The following is a 24478-nucleotide window of genomic DNA, read 5'->3' on the forward strand; positions in this document are numbered from 1 at the left end:
GGGGAACTATGGCCCCTTCATGACTCATGGACTTCATCTCCCAGAATTCCTGAGCCAGCCATGCTGAGGGGAAAGGGAGAGGTTTCCAAGCTGAGCCATGCTGGCTCAGGAATTCTGGAGTTGAAGTCCACAAATCATAAAAGAGCCAAGGTTGCCTACCCCTGCCCTAGGCCGCTTTATGACTCCTGGACTTCAACTCCCAGAATTCCTGAGCCAACATGGTTCAGCTTGGAAACCTCTCCCTTTCCCCTCAGCATGGCTGGCTCAGGAATTCTGGGAGTTGAAGTCCACGAGTCATAAAAGAGCCAAGGTTGCCTACCCCGGTATAGATCCAGAAAGGTATCTGAACAACTTTTCCCAGGCTTTCACTTCTACTCTACCAAGTCTGTTCTGGAGTGTATTTCTTCACTGATGGTGCGCTAAGATACTGTACCGGTTGAATAATGCTAAGTGCATGTTATAGAAAAAATCCCATTATTTCTACTAGAGAAAACTCCATTTTTTTGTGCATGCCATTGTAGTTAGAAATTGTCTCAATTTCGCTGTCTCTGCGTTAGCCGTTCTTGACTTTTTTGGCTAAACAGCAGGGGGAAAATCTTTAAAATAAATAGAATTGGAAATCATATGAGATCTGCGCTGACTATATAAACACAATCTGTCTTCAATCAAATTTGACCCAAGACGTTTCCCCCCCCTCCCCATGGCTGGCTCTAGCCATCACCCCACCGTGCACAATTCCTCAGTAAATGATTTATCCTTGCATTCAGAGAAGTAGAAAAATGTTCACCTCCCCAAATTAACCACCTGAGTTATTGTCCCTTTTCAGAGCCGGTTAACATTTCATTAAGTAAGTGATAGGAAATTTCAGCAAGACCAATCCGAAAACTATTTGGATCCATCAATATCTTTCAATGAACGAATCCTTCTGTAAAATGAGTGACCCATTGCTCACCGAGACTTGCCAACCATAACAAATTTGAAATATTTTTGAAGCCACAGAGCACCATTAGTTCATCATGTGATTTAACATGCATAGAAGTAAATAAAGCAATGGAACATGGTAATGCAAAATGCTTTAAGATGTAATTGTTGTTTTCCTCCTCCTCCTCCTCCTCCTCCTCCTCCAATCTATATTATCCTCCTCCTGTCTATATCCCCTTCTTCTCCTCCTCCTGTCTATATTCTCCTTCTCCTCCTCCTGTCTATATCCTCTTCTCCTCCTATCTATATTCGCCTTCTCCTCCTTCTCCTCCTCCTTTCTATATCCCTATCCTCCTCCTTCTCTCTATATCCCCTTCTCCTCCTCCTCCTGTCTATATTCTCCTTCTCCTCCTCCTGTCTATATCCTCTCCTCCTCCTATCTATATTCACCTTCTCCTCCTTCTCCTCCTCTCTATATCCCTATCCTCCTCCTTCTCTCTATATCCCCTTCTTCTCCTCCTCTTGTCTATATCCTCCTCCTATCTATATTCGCCTTCTCCTCCTTCTCCTCCTCCTTTCTATATCCCTGTCCTCCACCTTCTCCTGTCTATATCCCCTTCTTCTCCTCCTCTTGTCTATATTCCTCCTTCTCCTGTCTATATCCTCTCCTCCTCCTATCTATATTCTCCTTCTCCTCCTTCTCCTCCTCCTTTCTATATCCATGTCCTCCTCCTTCTCCTGTCTATACCCCCTTCTTCTCCTCCTCCTGTCTATATCCTCTCCTCCTTCTATCTATATTCTCCTTCTCCTCCTCCTTTCTGTATCTCTGTCCTCCTCCTTCTCCTGTCTATATCCTCCTCCTCTATATTCTCCTTGTTCTTCTCCTTCTCCTCCTCCTCCTGTCTATATCCTCTCCTCCTCCTATCTATATTCTCCTTCTCCTCCTTCTCCTCCTCCTTTCTGTATCCCTGTCCTCCTCCTTCTCCTGTCTATATCCTCCTCCTCCTCCTCTATATTCTCCTTCTTCTTCTCCTCCTCCTCCTCCTCCTGTCTATATTCCCCTCCTCCTTCTGAATCAGAAAGGCTCAAACTGCCCACGATCATGGCAGAAAGATTTGATTACATGTGGATCTATATCAGTTACATATAACAAGGTAATAGGACATCTACGGAGATTCTCAATCATCCAAGTCATGCTTGTTCCAAAAGGCAAGTGGACTTTCTTGGTTTTTTTTTCCCTTGAAAACATTTCGCTTCTTGTTGTGTTCGGTTCGTTGGCAATTGATGAAGACACATGGTGAAAGCAACAAGCTCTTTATTTCTCTCTCCTACAACCAAGCAAGGAGTAAAAGGCACGCAGGCCTTTTATAGGGCTCTGAACCCAGACAGAATTAACCAATAGAATCTAGCTGTTTTCGTGCCTTGCGCATGCGCGCAAGGCTGGCAACAGCCGGTCTGGTCTCCGGTAGCTTTTGATTTGCCCAGGACCATTTGCAACATTTCCGAGCCTGCTGAATGCTTTAGCAGGCTCAGGACACAACCCTTCTCATCCAAGAAGCTTCTTCAGTTCTTTTTTGAGATCTCACAATGAACAGTCCTCCACTTACAAGCATTTGTTTCATTACAGTTCAGAGTTATAACAGCTTCTGAAAAAGTGATTTGCCACCTAAAGAGGACGCTGTGCCATACTTGACCCTTTTGTAAAGCTCACCAGTTGCTCAAATATCATCCAGCTTTAAGTGACAGGGAAATTAAATTTAAATTAAAATTAAATGGCCATCTCTGGATTTTTTTTTCTGCTTTTGACATTGTCAAATAATTATTATTATTTGATAATTTTAACATTTCTAACCCTGAGTTTTAATTTTAATTATTCTATATTGTTTTACGTATTGGTTATTACATTGTACATTGCCCAGAGCCTCTGCTTGAGCAGGCCTCTGTTTATAAATATGAGAAATAAAGAAAAAAAGAAAGGAAGGAAGGAAGGAAGGAAGGAAGAAAGAAAGAAGGAAAGAAAGGAAGGAAGGAAGGAAGAAAGAAGGAAAGAAAGAAGGAAAGAAAGAAGGAAGGAAAGAAAGAAAGAAAAAAGAAAGAAAGAAAAAAGAAAGAAAAAGAAAAAAGAAAGAAAAGGACAGTCCCTGGTTCAGTAATGACCAAGTCATAGACAATTTCTCACATCTAAAACCATGATTACTAACATATATAAACGGTCATCAGAAATACCTCATCCTATATCATCATGGCCTTATACACTCACCCTAAATGAACAAATTTAAATGATTAATCCTGGGACCTCACAAAACACCCTGGCATGCTAAAAAGTCCTTTGTTGTTAACACATTCAAATACAGTCACAATCCCCTGAAAGGTTTTGTGCTGGATAGGTTGGTAAACATAGTACTGAACAGAAATTCCCAAGTGTCTCAAAAGTTTTCCCAAAATGTCTAACCGTTACACACAACCGAACTTAGCCAAGTTCAGGTGAGGAGCGTTTAAAAGCCTAAGAGGTCACCAACTTGATTAATGAGGGCTGTCAAAGAAGCTATTAAAGCAAGGCTCCTTTCCTTCAGAAAATGGAAGTCTTGCTTCAATCAGCAGGACAAAAACGACACTGAGGAGCACAATAACAGCACAGGCGAAAAGCCGAGATTATGAGGAAAATATTGTTAATCGCACCAAGCCCAGCTATCTAAAATGCCGTCTAAATTCATCCTAGCAGGAACCTACTTTAAATAGGCCCAGGATGAGGAGACAGGGCAGGAAGACTGGGGATGAGTGGGCAACCTGTGAACAGGCGATGAAGCCATCAGGACTTGTGTGTTTGCCTGGTGTGTCATAACTTTGTTAGATAAGCTTGCAGTTTACACAATTAGGTGATGATGTTTGGGTCAGGTTGAAATCCTTTTGTTTTGCTTCGGTCGGGGGTTCGTAGTTAAGATGGATGGCTAGGAAATCAAGAGAGAACCAATACTGTAAAATTGCAGAGATTGTAGAGGCTGCAGGAATATTTTTTTTTACAAAAGAGGAAATGACAGAATAACAGATTTGAAAGGGACCTCAAAGGTCTTCTAGTCTAACCCCCTGCTCAAGCAGGTGACCCTACACATTCCAGACAAATGGTTTTCCAATCTCTTCTTAAAAATCTCCAGTGATGCAGCGATGTAGACCGTCACCTGACAATTTCAGGATTGTTACCTGGGCGAATAATGCTGAAAACTGATTATATTGATTAAAAATAAAATAAAATAAGCAAGCTACCACATCCAACATACCTTTCAGGGCTTCCCCCCAAAAAATTTCATGTCATCTACAAAAATATGTATGTGTACCCACAATGATCTTTTCTACCAGCAGTGTTAAAAAAAGTTATTATATTGATGTGATTACTATCTGTAGAAATGTTAGAAAATTTTTATACTCAACCATCATTCATTAAAACAACAAGAATTGTATTAACTTAAGGTTGGTAAAGAGAACATTATGGGAAAAAGAGGAAATCAATGCAATAAAGTTATTATGTGGATTATATATCATAAAAAACAACTGTTTGTGAATGTTTCTTAAATGTAAACCCAGACAACACACTGTTTACCAAATATTAAGGTGATTATGTTAAAAAATTAATAAAACATATTTTTTAAAAAATAAAAAAAAATATTTGAGAAGTTATTTGCAAAGTAAATAAATAAATAGAGGTCAAAGAGCTGAGTTTCTCTTTTGGATAAATGAGTAAGCAAAATTTTTTTAAAATAAAGCAAATGTGATCTTTTTTTTTTATTGAAAATTTTTAAAAGTTTTTACAAAAAACAAAAAAGACAACAACAACAACAAAAAAACAACCCTCACCCAACCCCTCCCAAACCACCCCCTCCATCCCCCCCGAGCTTCCCAGAGCTGAATATAGGCTTAATTAAAATTTTAAAAATCCTAAAAAAAGTTAAACAACTTATAAAATAATTAACAATAAGATATATATAACAAAAAAAACATAAGCATTAAAAAGAAAAAGTGCTTAAAAAAGAAGAAAAGAGACAAATGTGATCTTGAAGAAGGAACCATTACACAACTAACGATAGTTGCATCACAATTTATGGCAGTGAGATTATTTTATACACTAAAATGGAAAGGCACTGGGATGCCCACCACGGACGAAGGGCAGCAAAAATTGATGGAGTCTGCAGAGATGGCCAAACAGACTGCTTTGATTAAAAAAAAAAAACACAATTAATTTTGTTTCTGCTTGGAAACCGCTGCTGGGCTTTGTGCTCGAGGTAGGTTAAAAAAAAAAAGGAAAGTTTGATTTTGGGTTTTGCTGACAAGATAGATTTATTGTTATAGAAATGGGCACTATACACTATTACATCAAAGTAAAAAGTTGATGTTTCATGTTATTATTTTATTCTACTGCACCAAAAGGAGTCGGAAGTCAATTCTTTTTTTTTTCCCTCTACCCTACCCCTTTCCTCTCTTGCCCTTTTCCTCTCTTGTTTTACCTTCGTCTTTCTTTATATTTTCGTGTTTTATGCTTTTTAAAAAAGATTTACAAAAATGCTGAACCTGAAACTCTAAAAAAATGCTTTGAAAGCTCCGGTCCTTGGAGATTGGGGGTCGCTAGACAGGCAATCAATAAACGCATAAAAATGTACAAGAGACGGATCGGGTGGTTGAGCTTCCGACAGGAATTTGAAGAAACTCCTGATCTTAAGTTTTCTAAGAAAGCAAAACAGTCATAGGAAATGTGTCATAGGAAATGCTCTACTGCAGTGTGCCAATTATGCATTGAAGAGGATGCAAAAGTAAGAATAAATAGTTCAGGGAGCGAATGCAAGTAATTAGGTCCCTGAGGATCCATCTTGAAATTAAAGCTGTTGAGTCTCTTCAGAAAGAAGATAATTCAATAAAAAGAAAGTAAGGATATGGAGTGACCACATCTGATGTTGACACATTTCTGAAGGCCGTTAAGAGGTAGTCCTCGCCTTACAACCACAATTGCAAGTCCAAAATTTCTGTTGCTAAGCAGGGGGTTGGACTAGATGACCTCTGAGGTCCCTTCCAACATTATCGATCATCGCACAGTCAGCCAGATGTTCAGACTGGATTTGGCATTTTGTCTATCTATCGAGTCCTTACCCAGGACCTGGGATAGGCAGATGTGGATGTTTGATGGTATTACAGATATCGTCGCAGGATGGAAGCAGTTCCTAGTAAGGCCGCCTTTTGCAATTGACTAATAGCGAATTTGTCAATGCCAATGGTGTTCAAGTGGTGCTCCAGTTGTTTTGGGATTGCACCCAAGGAGCCTATGACTATTGGTACTACCCTTGCTTGCTTTTGCCACAGTCTTTCTATTTCTATTTGTAGGTCTTTGTATTTTGTTATCTTCTCCAGTTCTTTCTCATCTATTCTGCTGTCTCCAGACACTGCCACGTCCAAGACTTTTTTGTCTTTCTTATCAACAATTGTTAATTCCGGGGTGTTATGTTGCAGGTGCTTGTCTGTTTGAATTCTGAAGTCCCAGATCAGTTTAATTTTATCATTTTCTATGACTTTCTCTATTTTATGATCCCACCAGTTGTTGCTCACAGGCAAATGATATTTCTTGCAGATCTTCCAAGGCACCATTGTTGCTACTTTGTCATGCCGCTGCTTGTATTTCTTCTTCTTCTTCTTCTTCTTCTTCTTCTTCTTCTTCTTCTTCTTCTTCTTCTTCTTCTTCTTCTTCTTCTTCTTCTTCTTCTTCTTCTTCTTCTTCTTCTTCTTCTTCTTCTTCTTCTTCTTCTTCTTCTTCTTCTTCTTCTTCTTCTTCTTCTTCTTCTTCTTCTCCTCCTCCTCCTCCTCCTCCTCCTCCTCCTCATTATTATTATTATTATTTTACATAAGAAGTTTGTTAAGACATTTGACACAGTCGTTAAGTGAATCATGCAGTGATTAAATTAGCTATTTAATCCTAATAACATTAATGGTTGCCTGTCCTCAACTTACGACCACACCATTTGAGCCCAACATTTCCATTGCTAAGTGAGACGGCTAAGTGAATTTTGCTTCTTTTTATGACCTTTCTTGACACGGTTGCTAAACTGCATCACCGCTGTTATTATTAGTAACCTGGTTGTTAAGTGATTCTGGCTTTCCCGGTGACTGTCAGACAAGAGGATCTCGTGACCTCGGGACACGGCAACCATCCTAAGTACATGTCAGTTGCCAAGCATCTGAATTTTGATCACGTGACCACAGGGAGCTGGAAGGGTCGTAAGTGTGAAAAACGGTCCTAAGTCGCTTTGCTGCTGACCGTTCTGTGGAGGGATTGCGTTGCTTTTTAAAATTCTCTCCTTCCCAACTCTCTAATAAACCAAAGGCTGATGATAAAGACATAAAGCGATTCCCCTATAAAAAGCATCCGTCTTTGTCTTCTGCTTTCCGGCTTCCTTCTAATGAATTAATTATTTAATTTTTAATTAATATTTCCAATATGGGCTGGAACTAGGAACAGATCTGAAACCGCTAAAAAAAAAAGAAAAGAAAAACAGTGAATGTTATCCGTCCTAGCCAACTCTAGTTATTACAGCACAAGTTTCACTTCCGTTTTTTTGGCTCGGGGTTTGTAATGTCACAGGATCAGATGTTCTTCCATGAGGCTGCTTGCAACATGGTTCGAAGACCAAATAATGAAGAAATAACTTGTTGGAGGAAAATGTACCCAAGCAGGCTTTGATAGCGTCTCGCCTCTATCAATCTCGGAGAAAAATGGGTATTGAAAGGAGGGAGGGAGGGAGGGAGGGAGAGAGAGAGAGAGAGAGATTAAGAAAAAAGGACACAGGTAAATTCAGCCAGCTCCCTCTGAAGGAAAGCAGTTAAGAGCAGGTGCACTTTTCACATTAATGTTATCATTTCAAAGAGAATTTTTACAGAATGATGTACGGTATGATAGTGAACATTAAGAAAACCAAGATCATGGCATCTGGCCCTCTCAATTCCTGGCAAACTGATGGGGAAGAAATGGAGGTAGTGACAGATCTTATCTTCCTAGGCTCCAAGATCACCACAGATGGGGACTGCAGCCAAGAAATTAGAAGACGTTTGCTCCTGGGGACGAAAGCTATGGCAAATCTAGACAGCATACTAGAAAGCAGAGACATCACCCTGCCAACAAAAGTGCGTAGAGTCAAGGCAATGGTTTTCCCAGTTGCAATGTATGGCTGTGAAAGTTGGATCATAAGAAAGGCTGAGAGCCAAAGAATGGAGGCCTTTGAACTATGGTGCTGGAGAAGACTCCTGCAAGTCCCCTGGACTGCAAGGTGATCCAACTGGTCAGTCCTGGAGGAGATCAACCCTGACTGCTCCTCAGAAGGCCAGATCCTGAAGTTGAAACTCAAGTACTTTGGCCACCTAATGAGAAGGAAGGACTCACTGGAGAAGGGCCTAATCCTGGGAAAGATTGAGGGCAATAGAAGAAGGGGATGACAGAGAGTGAGGTGGCTGGATGGAGTCCCTGAAGCAGTAGGCATGAGCTTCAATGGATTCCAGAAGATGGTAGAGGACAGGAAGGCCTGGAGGAACGTTGTCCATGGGGTCGCGATGGGTCAGACACGACTTTGCAACTAACAACAGTGATGGTGAAGATGGTTGCCTTCCATTTGGAAGGTTGAGAGTTCAATCCTAGATGTTTCTCTTTAGGGTGCAAAGAAAAAGTGTGCTGTGAACTCTACATAGGCATCAGGAAGGGCATCCAGCCAATAAATGCTCAGCTCCATCCAGTCACCCCAACTCTATGCCGAATTAAGGGATTACAGGGTCATTAAAAAAAAGGAGTTATATACAGTTGGTGTATGACACCAGAACAACTTTCTAGAATGTATAAAGGTATTTCAAATCTGTGTTGGAAATGGAGAAGACAGAACTGTTCTTGGCTGGGTCTACTGAACAGACAACCCAAAAAAAAACTTATGGACAATTGTTTTTGATACACGCAAAGATGGGAAGAATCTGAAATGCCCACAATGGAGAAAGGGTCAGTAAAGGTGATGGAACTTGCTGAGATGGCAACACTGGGAAAGGTAACAACTGGAAATTCTTCTTGCTGAAAACAGAACAAAATGAACTTGGGATTTATAGGTTTGATGGTTAGAAAGGATAGAGTATGGAAAGAATGAAATTATAACGTATCATTAGAGAGGGTAAAATATACATGTATTTGTAACAATTGTCACAAAGACAATTGTTCCTTCCTTCCTTCCTTCCTTCCTTCCTTCCTTCCTTCCTTCCTTCCTTCCTTCCTTCCTTCCTTCCTTCCTTCCTTCCTTTCCTCTTTCCCTTCCTCCCTCCCTCCCTCATCTCTTTTTTCTCTTTCTCGTTCTTTCTTTTGTATCTCTCCCATTTTTCTTTTGTTTCTTTTTTTTTTTCTCTTGTATTGTTTTTATTTCGTGAAAAACGGCTTTAATAAAAATTAGTCCAAAGGAGCAACCGACTCAAAATATTTCCTGTCAAGCTGAAAGGTCAGATATTATGTGGGGATAAGAAGATAATTGCCCAGTTGGGGCAAAGAGAGCAGAAGAGTTTCATGGAGATTTGAGTCTTGCTTTAGGACATTCCTTCTGCCTGTCTTAAAATTGGAGTAAATTTGGCAGACAAATTCACCTTGCCCATTGAAATTATTTATATGGTCATCACATCACATCACAATGATCTCATCATAGTGATTCTGGGTAGTCTATGGCAAATTGAAATCAAATCACAATATATTTTGATTATCCATATAGCCAAGTTTCAGGGCAACAAACAATCTCTCTCTCTCTCTCTCTCTCTCTCTCTCTCCTTCTCTCTCTCTTTCTTTCTCTCTTTTTTCTCTCTTTCTCTCTTTCTCTCTCTCTCTCTCTCTCTCTCTCTCTCTCAGAAACACACAAAAGCAGCAGAACCTGTTAACTCCTCAGCCCCAGATATGTTTGCGCCATGAATTACATCTAAAGCAATAAAGGCAGGATAAACATCTAATAAATCTATAAATAAAATCAATAGAGCAAATTTAGAGGATCTTAGTTCTTGGAGCAGAGGGAAAACATTCAGCTGGATGTTTGTGGTACAATCTTCAAAAGTTTCACCTTGGTAGCACTTTACAGATAGTCTTCAATTTATGACAGTTTATTTAGTGACCGTTCAACGTTACAACGGCACTGAAAAAAGTGACTTATGACCTTTTTTCACACTTACGACCATTGCTATACTTCCTGTATAGCAAATTTAGAGGATTTTAGTTCTTGGGAGCAGAGGGGGATTTTTCAGATGAAGTTATGATATAATCATCAAAATCTTCACCTTGGCACACCCTTTTAAGAAACAAAAATCTGTTGAACAAAAATCTGTTCAACATCACTAAACGTTCTTTAAAGAAGGTGTGTGTAGGTCTTTGGTTATTCGGGTTTTCTCACACATCAAATTGGAAGTGTCTTGGCGACGTTTCAATAAAGTCCCATTCGTCATCTTCAGGCTGGTGTTTTCGGCTTCGTGCTTCTAGGAGCTCCTAGAAGCACGAAGCCGAAAACACCAGCCTGAAGATGACGAATGGGACTTCGTTGAAACGTCACCAAGACACTTCCAATTTGATGCGGGAGAAAACCCGAATAACCAAAGACCTACACACACACACACACACACACACTCACACACACACACACACACAGAGAGAGAGAGAGAGAGAGAGAGAGAGAGAGAGAGAGAGAGAGAGTGTTCATGCCTTTCATAGACCCTGAAGGGAGATTTTGTAAACTTCAAGTGAAAAAGTCCTTGTCTCTGGAGAGCCAGCCATTCAAAGACATTATTTATTATGTCCTCTCTTGCCCTATCAATGATGAAATCAAGGGAAGACAAGCAAACAAACATTTTTTTTTAAAAAAAGAAATAAACTTTTTCGTAATTTGGTCTCTTTTTTTTTTATGCCTGTACTAAAATAAATAAACTGAGCAAAAAAAAAAAAAAAACACAAAACCCCTCCATGGTACAAAGGCTGCACTATAAACAAAAAATAAACAAAGTTAAACAGTAACAAATGAGAGAAGAAAGAAAGCAACCTTATAAACAGGGTTACCTAAACAGCATAAGAAGATTTCAAATTTTGAAAAGAAGATTCTGGGATGGTAAAATGTCATCAAATTTGTGCCATAATGGGAAAAAAAATAGCACATCCTTCTTCAATTTGTAGAAAAAAGAGAAATGTTTAAAAACGGATAAAGTGCACGTACATTTCGCTTATCTGATGGGGGAAAGGATAATGCATAAAAGAAGGAAACAAAAAAACATTAAAAATAAAATAAAGAGCAAATAAGGTAGTTGGAATAAGTGCTACCAATAAAAATGACTGGCTGGCTGGCAACATCAGCCCACATTAGTAGATTGCAGAAAAGCGAAGAAGAATTGGATTAAGTTAATAAGTGGATGGCAAATTTCAAGGAAATCTGAGTTTGTAGGTTAGTCTGGGAAGATGAAAAACAAAATCCTGATCATTAGAACAATTAACCAGTGGAACATCCTGCCTCCAGAAGTGGTGAATGCTCCAACACTGGAAGTTTTTAAGAAGAGACTAGACGGCCATTTGTCCAAAATGGTATAGGGTTACCCGCCTGAGCAGGAGGTTGGACTAGATGACCTCCAAGGTCCCTTCCAACTTTATTATTGTTGTTGTTGTTGTTGTCGTTGTTGTTGTTGTTATTATTAGCCAACACAGTGCTGGGCTGCATTAACAGAGGGATAGACTCAAGATCATGTGAAGTGTTAATATCACTTTACAAGGCCTTGGTAAGGCCACACTTGGAATACTACATCCAGTTTTGGTCACCACGATGTAAAAAAGATGTTGAGACTCTAGAAAGAGTGCAGAGAAGAGCAACAAAGATGATCAGGGGACTGGAGGCTAAAACATATAAGGAACGGTTGCTGGAATTGGGGATGTCTAGTTTAACGAAGAGAAGGACGAGGGGGACATGATAGCAGTCTTCCAATATCTCAGGGGCTGCCCCAAAGAAGAGGGAGTCAAACTATTCTCCAAAATGCCTGAAGGCAGGACAAGAAACAACGGATGGAAACTAATCAAGGAGAGAAGCAACCTAGAACTAAGGAGAAACTTCCTGACAGTTAAAACAATTAACCAGTGGAACAACCTGCCTCCAGAAGCGGTGACTGCTCCAACCCTGCTGGAAATTTTTAAGAAGAGACTGGACAGCCATTTGTCTGAAATGGTATAAGGTTTCCTGCCTGAGCAGGGGGTTGGATCTGATGATCTCTAAGGTCCCTTCCAACTCCTTCTTCTTCTTCTTCTTCTTCTTCTTCTTCTTCTTCTTCTTCTTCTTCTTCTTCTTCTTCTTCTTCTTCTTCTTCTTCTTCTTCTTCTTCTTCTTCTTCTTCTTCTTCTTCTTCTTCTTCTTCTTCTTCTTCTTCTTCTTCTTCTTCTTCTATCTGAGATGACTTACGACCAAAATTCCTGTTGCTAACTGAAACATTCATTAAGTGGGGGTTGCCCCATTTTATGATCTTTATTGCCACAGTTCTTAAGCAAATCACTGCAGTTCTTAAGTTAGTAGCATGGCTGTTAAGTGAATCTGGCTTCCCCATTGTCAAAAGGTCCCCAAAGTTGATCCCATGACCTCAGGACACTGAAAACCGTCATTAGTACAAGTCAGTTGCCAAGCATCCAAATTTTGATCACCATGGGGATGCTGCCACGGTCATTAGTGTGAAAAATAGTCATGTCACTTTTTTCAGTGTTGTCGTAACTTTAAATGGTCACTAAATGAACGGTTGTAAGGCAAGGACTACCTGAACTGAATTAGACATATAATCAACGGGAGGCAATTTGAATATTTTGCTGTGGAACTGAGTTATGGGCCGTGGAGTGAACAAAGCCATCTTTACAGATGGTGGAAAAAAAATGAATTTCACGGTTCAGATTGTCGTCTCCATATCCCCGTTTTTTTTCTGATGATTTTCGGAAGAGCTGTTCTTTGAAAGTGGCCAATGGCCAACCTAGGCGGCCGTAAATAAAAATGAACAAATGTTTATATGTGGCTCCATCGTCCTGTGTGTGCTATAATGAAGAGCAGAGTCAAGAAAATGGCTAAGACCACAAAGACCACGTCTCACTGCCGTGTTTGAATAATAGGCCAAGCTTGGTTATTCATCAGGGTTTCTTTGGGTGGCTTTGTGCAAGTTGTGTGAATTCAAGAGCTGGGTTAATTGTGTACCCAGATTGATCCAGCTGTGTGAATGGCTGCTGTTCCTTTGGCTGATAGGGAGCCCACCTGAGGCTGCAGAATTTTGGAGAAACAAGCCTGACAAGCATCTCTCTCTCTCTTACTCTCCTTTCCTCCCTCTCTCTCTTCTTTCCCTCTCTCTCTCCCCTTCCTCCCTCTTTCTTATTCTCCTTCCTTTTCTCTCCCTCCTTCTTACTCTCTCCTTCCTTCCCTCTCTCTCCCACTTACTCTCCTTCCTCCCCCTCTCTATCCCTCCCCTCTCCTGTCTCTCCTTCCCTCTCCCTCCCTCTCTTACTCTCCTTTCCTCCCCTCTCTCTTTCCCTCTTATTCTCTTCCCTTCCCTCTCACTCTCTCTCTCTTTCTCTCCTTCCTTTCCCCCTCTCCCACTTACTCTCCTTCCCCTCCCTCCCCCTCCCCCTCTCTTTCCTTCCCTTTCCCTCTCTCTCTTACTCTCCTTTCCTCCCTGTCTCTCTTCTTTCCCTCTCACCCCCTCCCTCTCTTATTCTCCTTCCTTCCTTTCCTTTCCTCTCCTTCCCCTCCTGCTCTCTCCCTCCTTCTTACTCTCTTTCTTTTCCCCCTCTCTCCCAATTACTCTCCTTCCCCTCCCCCCTTCTCCCTCCCCTCTCTCTTTCTCTCTCCTTCCACCTCCCTCCCTCTTACTCTCCTTTCCTCCCTCTCTCCTTTCCCTCTCTCTCACTCTTATTCTTCTTCCTTCCTTCTCCTTCGGCTCTCTCCCTCCTTCTTACTCTCCTTCCTTTCCCCCCTCCCTCCCCTTTTCTCCCTCCCCTCTCCTCTCTCTCATTCTCTCTCCTTCCACCTCCCTCCCTCTCTTACTCTCCTTTCCTCCCTCTCTCTTCTTTCCCTCTCTCTCACTCCCTCTCTTATTCTTCTTCCTTCCCTCTCCTTCGGCTCTCTCCTTACTCTCCTTCCTTTCCCCCCCTCTCTCCCACTTACTCTCCTTCCCCTCCCTACCTCTCTCTCCCTCCCCCCTCTCTCATTTTCTCTCCTTCCCCCTCCCTCCCTCCCCATCCCCTTGATTAAAACCAAGCCAGGTAACACAAGGCGTTCCCCTTGCGAACAAACACCTGGACTTTTTGATCCAACCGGGTGGAGCACCCAAGAAGCCTTAAAATCTCCAACATCAAGTAACTTTCTCCACCGCGACAGAAAGAACGCCGAACAGGCCCCCTTCGGGCTGGCAGGCTAGCTTTCTGCAAGCAGGGAGTTCTTTGCAAACAAAAATCCTCCGGAGCTGCCATCCCGGCTCTTCGAAGCTGCAGCTACCCAAAGCGGAGCTGCCGTCCGTCGCCCCGGGTCGGAGTTGCTTCTCTCTTTCTCTCTCTCTCTCTCTCCCCCACCCCGCCCGCGCCAGCCCCCTTTGGAAACGCGGGGCTCTGGCCGGCTGCGCTGCCCTGCGGCGGTCCCTGTGCCCCTCGACTCTCCCTCCCCGGCTGGGCTGGCGGGGAGGGAAGGCGGGGAGAGCGCGGCGGTGGGGGCCATGCCTGTGCACGCGCTTTCTTACCGTAAGAGGGAGTTGGGACCCAGGGTTTTCCTGTTAATCACTCAACCCAAAGCCGGGCTGCTTGCAATAAATAGCAGCTCATCGCTCCGGGGCTCCAGTGTGTTGCCGCTTCTGCCTCCTTTTGGGGACCCCGGGATAGGGGGAAGAGCCCCCCCCTCCCCTCCACACCGGCCCAGGTAGCCAGTCCCCCCCCTTCCTCCCCATCCATGTGGACCCACCAGCTGTTGCCACTCGGACTCTTCCTCCACTCCGTCCTGGCCGTCCCGCTGGCAGGTTAGTTTGCTCTTCGCCCAGGCGCGCCGCTCTCGTGGTCCGAGGGAAAAGCCTGCCTGGTCGTGAAGACGCGCACACGCGTGTACGCGGGAGTTTGGGAGGAGGAAGAGGCGGGGGGGGTGGCGAAGCGGGAGCTCTGGGCGCTTGAAGGAAAACGCCGCGAGGGGTTTTGGGCGAAATGCAGTCGTTGGTGTATGTGGGGGGATGTTGTGGTTCGTTGCGGTCGTGGAGACGCAGACACGCGTGTCCGCGGGAGGGAAGGGAGGAAGAGGAAAAGGAAGAGGAGGGGGAGGTCTGGGCGCTCTGGGCGCTTGGAAGAAAATGCCGCGAGGGGCGTTGGGCGGAACGCGATCATTGGGGGAATGTTGTGTTTCGTTGCGGTCGTGGAGACGCACACACGCGTGTCCGCGGGAGGGAAGGGAGGAAAAGGAGGAGGAAGGAGGGGTCTGGGCGCTCCGGGCGCTTGGAGGAAAAGTGCTGCGAGGGGCGTTGAACAGAAGGCAGTCGTTGATTGATGGTGTGGTTCTTTAGGGTCGTGGAGACGCGCAGACGCGTGTACTCGGGGTTTCTGCGCTCTTTAAAAGGGTTCGTGACTGGGCGAGGTTGGGGTCCAAGACGTGTGCCTTGGACCTCTGCTGCCCGCCCAGTTTTGGGGGACCAAGCGAGGTGCTGTAGTCGGGACAGAGGAGACACGGGAGAAGCAATCCGGCGGCGCACGGGTTAAGTTTGGGGTGGGACGCCTCTTCCCGGGACAGGTTTAAAGGGAAGGCGAAGGTTGTGTGTGTGTTTGTTTGTGTTTGTGTGTTTGTGTTTTGTTTGCACCAATAAAGGAGAATATTTGTAGCGCAGGGTCGAAATGTGGGGCTCTTAGTGGTTTTTCTTGCGGACCTTTCATGACTCAAACCAGCGAACATCCACACGGACTAGCACTGATAGTGTTCCTTAAGTCTGGGCCGTGAAAACGTCTGCAAACGAGCTAGCAAGCTCAGAGAGTACCCCGTGTCTACTTGTGCATACAAACAGAAACTTAAGCGCCCGCGTGTTGTACGAAGCCTGGCTATATACGCGCGCCTGCTTCTTGCACGTGTGAGCGATCCGTGCGCCTGGTACGCCAACACACGTGCAAACGCTCAGCTGTCGGACGGTGCGGGTGTGCCAGCCCCTGGGTAGATCTCCGCTTTGAATTGCGGATAAGGTTGGGTGGGATTCAGCCGTTTGAAAAGGAAGCAAAAGATTCCCTCGGCCGTCCGGTCCGGTGCGATCTTGTTGGCTGGCGCAGAATGAATTGTTCCGCGATCAGCGGAGTTTGCGATAGCGGCTCCTCTAACTATACCGGTGCGACTTCCAGCGCTTGTGCGTGTCTGTTGGGGGGAGGACGTTGCTTAAATGTTCCTCTCTGGCCAGTCCCAACTTCAGACAAGTAGGAAGAAGGAACAAAGCAATAAAGATGATCAGGGGACTGGAAGCTAAAACATATAAAGAGCGGTTGCTGAAATTGGGTATGTCTAGTTTAATGAAAAGGACTAGGGGCGACATGATAGAGTTCCAATATCTCAGGGGTTGCCACAGAGAAGGGAGGGGGGGGGGTCAACCTAGGAAAAAAGGTTGCAGGAATTGGGTATGCCTACTCAAGTGAAAAGAAGGACTAGGGGTGATAGAATAGCAGAGTTCCAATATTTAAGCTGGAGAAGAGCCTAATGGTGGGAAAGATGGAGGGCAAGAGAAGAAGGGAACAACAGAGAAGGAGGGGGCTGGATGGAGTCACTGAAGCAGTATTCCTGAGCTTAAATGGACTCCAGAAGATGGTAGAGGACAGGAAGACCTGGAGGAGCGTTGTGTTGTGGGTCTCATATAAAGTTGTCTTCCTCTTATGAATAAAATTGTGGCTGCAATAATTGAGGCTGATGCGCTAATAAACAAGGTCAAGGCCATGGTTTTCCCAATTGCAATGTATAGCTGTGAAATATGGACCATGAGAAAGGCTGAGCACCAAAGAATGGAGGCCTTTGAACTCTGGTGCTGGGGAAGACTCCTGCGAGTCCCCTGGACTGCAAGGCAATCAAACCAGTCAGTCCTAGAGGAGATCAACCTGACTGCTCTTTAGAAGGCCAGATCCTGAAGTTGAAACTCAAGTCCTTTGGCCACCTAATGAGCAGGAAGGATTCACTGGAGAAGAGCCTAATGCTGGGAAAGATGGAGGACAAGAGAAGAAGGGGACGACAGAGAATGAGGTGGCTGGATGGAGTCACTGAAACAGTAGGGGTGAACTTAAATGGACTCCAGAAGATGGTAGAGGACAGGAAGACCTGGAGGAACGTTGTCCATGGGGTCGCAACGGGTCGGACACGACTTCGCAACTAACAACAACAAAAAATATTTAAGGCAGGGATCCCCCAACCCCCCCCCCCAGGTCCATGGGTACTGGTCCACGGCATGCAAGCACCGGGTCCACACAAACAAGAAAAGCCTCATTCGTAGGATGCAGGCAGCACACACAATCACACACTCTCCCGTCCCTGGGAAAACCTTTCTCCATGGAACTGGCCCCTGGTGCCCAAATGGTTGGGGACCTCTGATGTAAGGGAAGAAGAGGGAGTCAAGCTCTTCTCCAAAGCACCTGAGGGCAGGACAAGAAGCAATGAATGGAAACTAATCAAGGAGAGAAGCAACCTAGAAATAAGAAGAAATTTCCTGATAGGGAGAACAATCATGTGGACATCTGGATTTTTGCAGCCCAAATTGGACATCCTTAAATTGTTAGAAATATGTGTGCAAATCGGCCTGTATATCTATTTTTCTTCTTGTTCTGCAGTCTGTTCTCTTCTCTATTTTTCCATATGACAAAAATCTGCAGGCTATAATCACCCTAGGAGAGGAATTTTTTTTTTTTTTTATGAATGCCTATTTGAACACTTTTCTCTTTCTAAGTGTCTGATCAGTTAAATAAATAAGGGTCAAAAAACAGTCAAGCTCACTCCCTTTATCCTGGATTAACACGATGGCCTCATTTGAACTTTCCAAGGTAGATTAGGGTTACAAAACAATTTAGTCCAGGCCATCTTGGAATTAAACATCAGATCAGTGGTATAAAATGGATAAAAAGTGCTACATTGTAGTGTGTGCATTGTTAAAACTTCCAGCAGGTGCAAAACAACAACAACATGACCTGTTTGCTTTAAAAAGTCTGACATTTGGAAACGTTGATAGCAGTTAATTTCTGCACAGGACACAAAGGAGAGATTGTGTGGTCACAATCTTAGCCTCATTTATCTGGGAACGCATCTTTTTGAACTTGGAAGTATTTCTTTCCTGAAGGCCTAAGGCAGGGGTAGTCAACCTTGCCTCATTTATGACTCGTGGACTTCAACTCCCAGAATTCCTGAGCCGGCGTGGCTCAGGTTGGAAATCTCTCCCTTTCCCCTCAGCATGGCTGGCTTAGGAATTCTGGGAGTTGAAGTCCACGAGTCATAAAAGAGCCAAGGTTGCCTACCCCCGGCCTAGGCCTAGGCCCCTTTTTGACTCGTGAACTTCAACTCCCAGAATTCCTGAGCTAGCATGATTCAGCTTGGAAACCTCTCCCTTTCCCCTCAGCGTGGTTGGCTCAGGAATTCTGGGAGTTGAAGTCCACAAGTCATAAGTGAGTTTTGCCCCCATTTCACAATGATTCAAAGTTACAAAAGTGACTGAAAAAAAGGGGACGTCTGACCGTTTTTCACTCTTATGACCGTTGCAACATCCGATTTAGATTCAGATGCTTGACAACTGACTCACATTTACGACGGTTGGAGGGCCCCCAGGATCACGTGATCCCGTTTTGTGACTTTCTGACCAGCAAAGTCATTGACGGAAACCAAATTCACTTAACAACTGGGCGACTAAGTGAACAATCGCAGGGGTTCATTCAAGGGCGGCAAGAAAAGTCATAAAATGGGGCAAAACTCACTTAACAAATGTCTCTCTGAGCGACAGAGATGTGCTCGATTGTGGTCGTATGTCGAGAACCGCCTGTATTCCGAGTGAAGAACTAACTTCCTAGTTTGAAGCAGCTGGGCGTTGCCTTTGAACTCTGTATAAGCACAGAAACCGGGAATGTGTAGCTCGCTCTTACGAGGTGGCTGGCTTTGATGCTGTCGTAAATACTTTGCAGGATGTAGCTTCTCCTTAATAGATTGCCCAGTGGAAAAGGGGAAAGGGAAATCTGTAAGAATTGGTGGGAGGACAGAGGGAAAACAATGTCATTTGGGCCTCTCCTTCATAAATACGACAAAGTTGATGGCCCTCAAAACCGCTCGTACGGGCGCACCTGCATTTCCTGCAACACGCTGAGATCAAATCCCTTTTTGGTGGCGTTTCCTTGTTATTCTTTCCAAACCCAACGGAATGTCGGAAATGAATTATGGAAAGGGATTTGGGACGTTCTCTGCTCTCATCAGCTTAATTGTTCTCCAAACGCTGAAAAGCATGGAAGCAAAACGGGTGTCAGGGGAGAAGGTGGTAAAAGAAAGGTTGAGTTCAAAAGTGAGCTGGATCTGGCCAGGGTTCTTGCAGGCAAGAACATTTATATATATATATATATATACCCAGGAATCGCTATTCTTCAATTTTTAATGTATTTTATATATATATATATATATATATATATATATATATATATATATATATATATATACATATACATATATATATATATATATATACATACAGAAAGTTTTTCAGACAGACCGATCTGATTGATTACACCTTGGCATTTTTAACTGCTATACTGCAGTTCTACTTTTTACAATCTCTTTTGCCTTGCAGCCACCCAACTAGGGGCATTAAGCAGGCTCAAGTCACTACTGTGAAATTTCAGATTGTCAAGAAAAAAGAAATCTGGAGATATATATATATATATATATATATATATATATATATGTGTAGGTCTTTGGTTGTTCGGGTTTTCTCCCACGTAAAATTGGAAGTGTCTTGGCGACGTTTCGACGAAGTCCCATTCGTCATCTTCAGGCTGGTGTTTTCAGCTTCGTGCTTCGAGCAGCAATGTGTGGTCTTAGCTGTTTCTTCCTTTTAACTGCCAGTGGGGGTATGAACTGATTGGGTGGGAGCTTGGCTGTGTTCTGATTGGGTGGAGGTGTGTTCTGATTGGTTAGGGGCTTGGCTGTGCTCTGATTGGCTGGGGGGTTGGCTGTGCTCTGATTGGCTGGGGGGTTGGCTGTGCTCTGATTGGCTGGGGGGTGGCTGTGCTCTGATTGGCTGGGGGAGTGTTCTGTTTGGTTGTGCTCAGGTTAGTCTGAGTTGCAGAGGGATTCAAGATTTTGGGCTGCCCTGCCATTCCTTGGCTTCGCGTTCATGGTCGTGCTTCCTCTTCATGGAGGGTCAGTCCAGTCCAATCAGAGCACAGCCAACCCCCCAGCCCTCCCCCAGCCAATCAGAGCACAGCCAACCCCCCAGCCAATCAGAGCACAGCCAATCAGCCCCTAACCAATCAGAACACACCTCCACCCAATCAGAACACAGCCAAGCTCCCACCCAATCAGTTCATACCTCCACTGGCAGTTAAAAGGAAGAAACAGCCAAGACCACACACTGCTGCTCGAGGCACGAAGCTGAAAGCACCAGCCTGAAGATGACGAATGGGACTTCGTCGAAACGTCGCCAAGACACTTCCAATTTTACGTGGGAGAAAACCCGAACAACCAAAGACCTACATACAAATACCCGCGAAAACCTCAGAAAACATATATATATATATATATATATATATATATATATATATATATATATATATATATATATATATATATATATATATATATGTCACCTTTGGTTAAGTTTCCACCCATTTTTCTTCCAATTTCTTTATAACTGTAGCCTTGTTCACTTCATAATAGTATTTTACATTGCTTTCTGGGCAACCAGTCAACTCTTTGCACCGTTACTTTAATTTTATTACATTTTACAAGCTCACTGAATGAAAGAACACACACACACACACAAAAACCCCAACCAACTTGATAGCCATCACATAACACACTGACAAATGTCCTCCTCTCAGCTTCAATACATGACATCGATAACTGAATCCTACTGTGATCTGATTGGCTCATTTCCAAAACAAGATGACACCTGATTGGCTCTCTAAACACTCATGCTTATTGGCTACCATCAGATGAAGGAAAGCTACCTGAGATCAACCTAAGCAAGTTGTGCTTCCTTTTTCTGGTTATTTGGCTATAACTTTTCACAGAATACAGTACAGATAATTGAACAAACTTTGTTGCATTACATTCTTGATTAAATTATCTTTCCATTGATATATAATTTTATGGTACTACTGCCCCACAAAAGTGGTGTTATTAGCCATCAAACCTCAAAAGTACACTTTTTCCAAAAGGTTTCCGCAATTTTGGCCACTACTGTATATTCCCATGGGTCCTTCTGGGCTGTGGCTGGAAATGCTTCTGTCCAAGTCCCATCATGTTTGCAGGGTGACAGATTTTTTAAAGCAGGAGAAAGTAAATTTTAATGGCAATCTGTGTCTGGGTGTGCGTGCCTTTCATGAATTTCCACCAATTTTGGAACCAGTTGGATTTACTTTTTTTTTTTTTAAGGACTGAAACATTCTGAAGCATGTATTAAATGTATGATCCGAAAGCTTGCTCGCCTATTAGGAAAGATAGAAAATATACTTGGTTATTCATCCTCTTCCCTCCACTCTCCCCTCTTCGGAGGCTTAATTGGGTATGCATGATTGTGGTTGTGTATTGTTTGAATAACATAGTTTGGGAAACTGTTCCGGTGAGCTAACATCTTTATTAAGTCCTTCTGTGGTGGTGGTAATAGAAAATGCAACTCATCTCGGAGGTTCAAATTCCCACCCACCCCCTTTTTTTATTATCTTGCCAGCCTTCAGGGTTTTTTTTTGCACGCAAAAAGAAAAGAAAAAAAAATCACTCAGCAAAGTGGGTGATGGGAACTGGAATAGAAAGAAAATGCATCTGGGACGAATTCCTACGTTCAGATCCTGAAGGACCGAATTAACCTTGGGTCATTTTTGCTGATGTGCTGAAGAATCACTTGAGCGCAATTTATCTATCGATTTTAGTTATTTAATACATCTTTATGCTACTGGGGGAAATGGTGGTGCTTGCCGTGCCTTCTCGGCTCTGAATGATTTGGCTTCTTAGTCTCTTCTATCTGTCTTGTCGGTAGTGTTGGAAGAAAAATCTTCATCAGGGTTCAGTCCAAGCTGGGAATAATCAAAATGGAGACTGCTTTAGAAAGAAGGTTGCAGTTTATTGAAGAGGAGAGCCAAACAGAAAGATGGCTCTGGAAGAAAAGAGTGAGCACATGTAGGGAGTGGGTTTTTATACCCTCTGGAGCCTTTGGTTTGGAGTTGTTCCTGTGTCGTGTACTTTGACCTGAGTCTGAGTGTGTCCTTTTGGTATTGATAGGTTAATCCTATTATGTCTCCTGTCCTTAGAATTTGAGTGGGGGGGTATGTAGATTTTAGGTCTCTTTGTCTTCCTAATTTCTAGCTTCCATGCTCCAACCTTCCTGTAGGGATTATTGAATTTGTATTTCTGTTTTTTTTAAAGATCTTCTCCATTATTCCTTGGGGGAAATATATTCTGCCTTTTTAATAGTTCCCAAAATATTTCTTTCTCTGGATTCTTCCCACAGTAGAATAGGGGCAAAGAAGTCAAGATGGCAGCCATGGTGGTGAAATCAAAGCTACACCCATTGTTATGTGTGTCAGTAGGATTTTGAGGCCACCATATTGCCTTTTTTGCCCACGTCATCCAAACATACCTGCACCTAGGTTTCTGGGTTAGGTTCCAATGGAGCTATGGCCTTGGACAGCACAGAACTCAAATCCTAGGAACATATGTATTATATATGTATTCGTACCCTCCCTTTATTATATTTACAAATAACTCAAGGAGGTCAACATGTCCAACACACCTTCCTCTTTCTATTTTTTTCACAACAACCACTCTGTGACGTGAGTTGGACTGGGAGAGTGGAACTGGCCCAAAGTTGCCCAGCTGCCTTTCATGACTAAGGCAGGACTAGAATTCACAGTCTCCTGGCAATTGGCCCAAAGTCACTCAGCCCACTTTCCTTACTAAAGTTGACTAGAACTCACCGTCTCCTGGTCATTGGCCCAAAGGCACCCAGCTAGCTTTCATATATAAGGCAGGGACTAGAACTCACAGTCTCCTGGCAATTGGCCCAAAGTCACTCAGCCCACTTTCCTTACTAAAGTTGACTAGAACTCACCGTCTCCTGGTGATTGGCCCAAAGGCACCCAGCCAGCTTTGATGCATAATATGAAACTAGAACTCACTGGCTCCTGGTGGTTGGCCCAAAGACACCCAGCTGGCTTTCATATATAAGGCGGGGACTAGAACTCACGATCTCCTGGTGATTGGCCCAAAGTCACCCAGCCAGCTTTGATGCATAATATGAAACTAGAACTCACTGGCTCCTGGTGGTTGGCCCAAAGACACCCAGCTGGCTTTCATATATAAGGCGGGGACTAGAACTCATGATCTCCTGGTGATTGGCCCAAAGTCACCCAGCCAGCTTTGACGTATAATATGAAACTAGAACTCACTGTCTCCTGGCTGACTGACTAAAAGTCACCCAGCTGGCTTTCATGTCAACTCACCCTCTCTTGGTGATTGGTCCAAACTCACCCAGCCTAAGATGGAACTAGAACTCCCAGTTTCTGGCTTTCTAGCCTCTGATGCCTTAACCATTAGATCATTAATACTCTGTTTTGCTGTTAGAAAAGACCACTTAGGAAAAGATCAAAGCACATCAAGGCACGATACTTATTCATGCTTTGGCAAGTCCAGTTTCTTTTTTAGCAGTTGTATTAATTTTATGAGTCTGGAACAATAAGCCTGGCATGTGTTCTCTGGAAGTTGGAGAAGCTTACAAAGTGATACAATCATAACAAACTTTCTTCAGCCAAAATCTGATTATCTCCCCGCATAATAACTCCTTCCAGGAAGGAGAAAAGAAGAGAACTTTGCATTGAGATACATCCAGCTGCTGAGCTCAACATCATGCTTCTGTGCCTTGTTGTGCTGCCAGTCTTCTGGGAGAAAATAATAAAATCAGGATTTGCTAGGTGAGGAGGCAGATCTGAGATGAAAAGCCGATTTGCAAGGTGCCTATAGCGGCACAACTCTGATCAGAGACACATAATGTCCCAAACACAGCACCACAATTCCTCAAAGCAGTTGAAAAGAAAAAAAAAAAAGGCTAGCTTCCAGTGTTGGAGCATTCACAGCTTCTGGAGGCAGGTTGTTCCACTGATCAATTGTTCTCACTGTCAGGAAATTCCTCTTTATTTCCAGGTTGCTTCTCTCCTTGATTAGTCTCCATCCGCTGCTTCTTGTCCTGCCTTCAGGTGCTTTGGAGAATAGCTTGATTCCCTCTTCTTTGTGGCAGCCCCGGAGATATTGGAACACTGCTATCATGTCCCCCCTTGTCCTTCTCTTCGTTAAACTTG

General features: G+C 43.4%; 1 protein-coding gene across 6 annotated transcripts in view; it reads left to right on the forward strand.

Moving 5' to 3' along the window:
* The first annotated feature begins 14822 nt into the window (after window positions 1-14822).
* The window catches only part of HGF (hepatocyte growth factor), a 75498-nt gene continuing 65842 nt past the window's right edge, over window positions 14823-24478 (forward strand). For all 6 annotated transcript variants that reach the window (XM_039353438.1, XM_039353440.1, XM_039353441.1 and 3 more), the window contains exon 1: window positions 14823-14955. In XM_039353438.1, the coding sequence (XP_039209372.1) occupies window positions 14889-14955 (67 nt within the window). In that variant the 5' untranslated portion in view covers window positions 14823-14888. The remainder of the gene's footprint in view (window positions 14956-24478) is intronic.

Source organism: Crotalus tigris, unplaced genomic scaffold (genome assembly GCF_016545835.1).
Source record: "Crotalus tigris isolate CLP2741 ecotype Arizona unplaced genomic scaffold, ASM1654583v1 scf7180000018523.1292444, whole genome shotgun sequence".
Classification (NCBI taxonomy): Eukaryota; Metazoa; Chordata; class Lepidosauria; order Squamata; family Viperidae; genus Crotalus; species Crotalus tigris.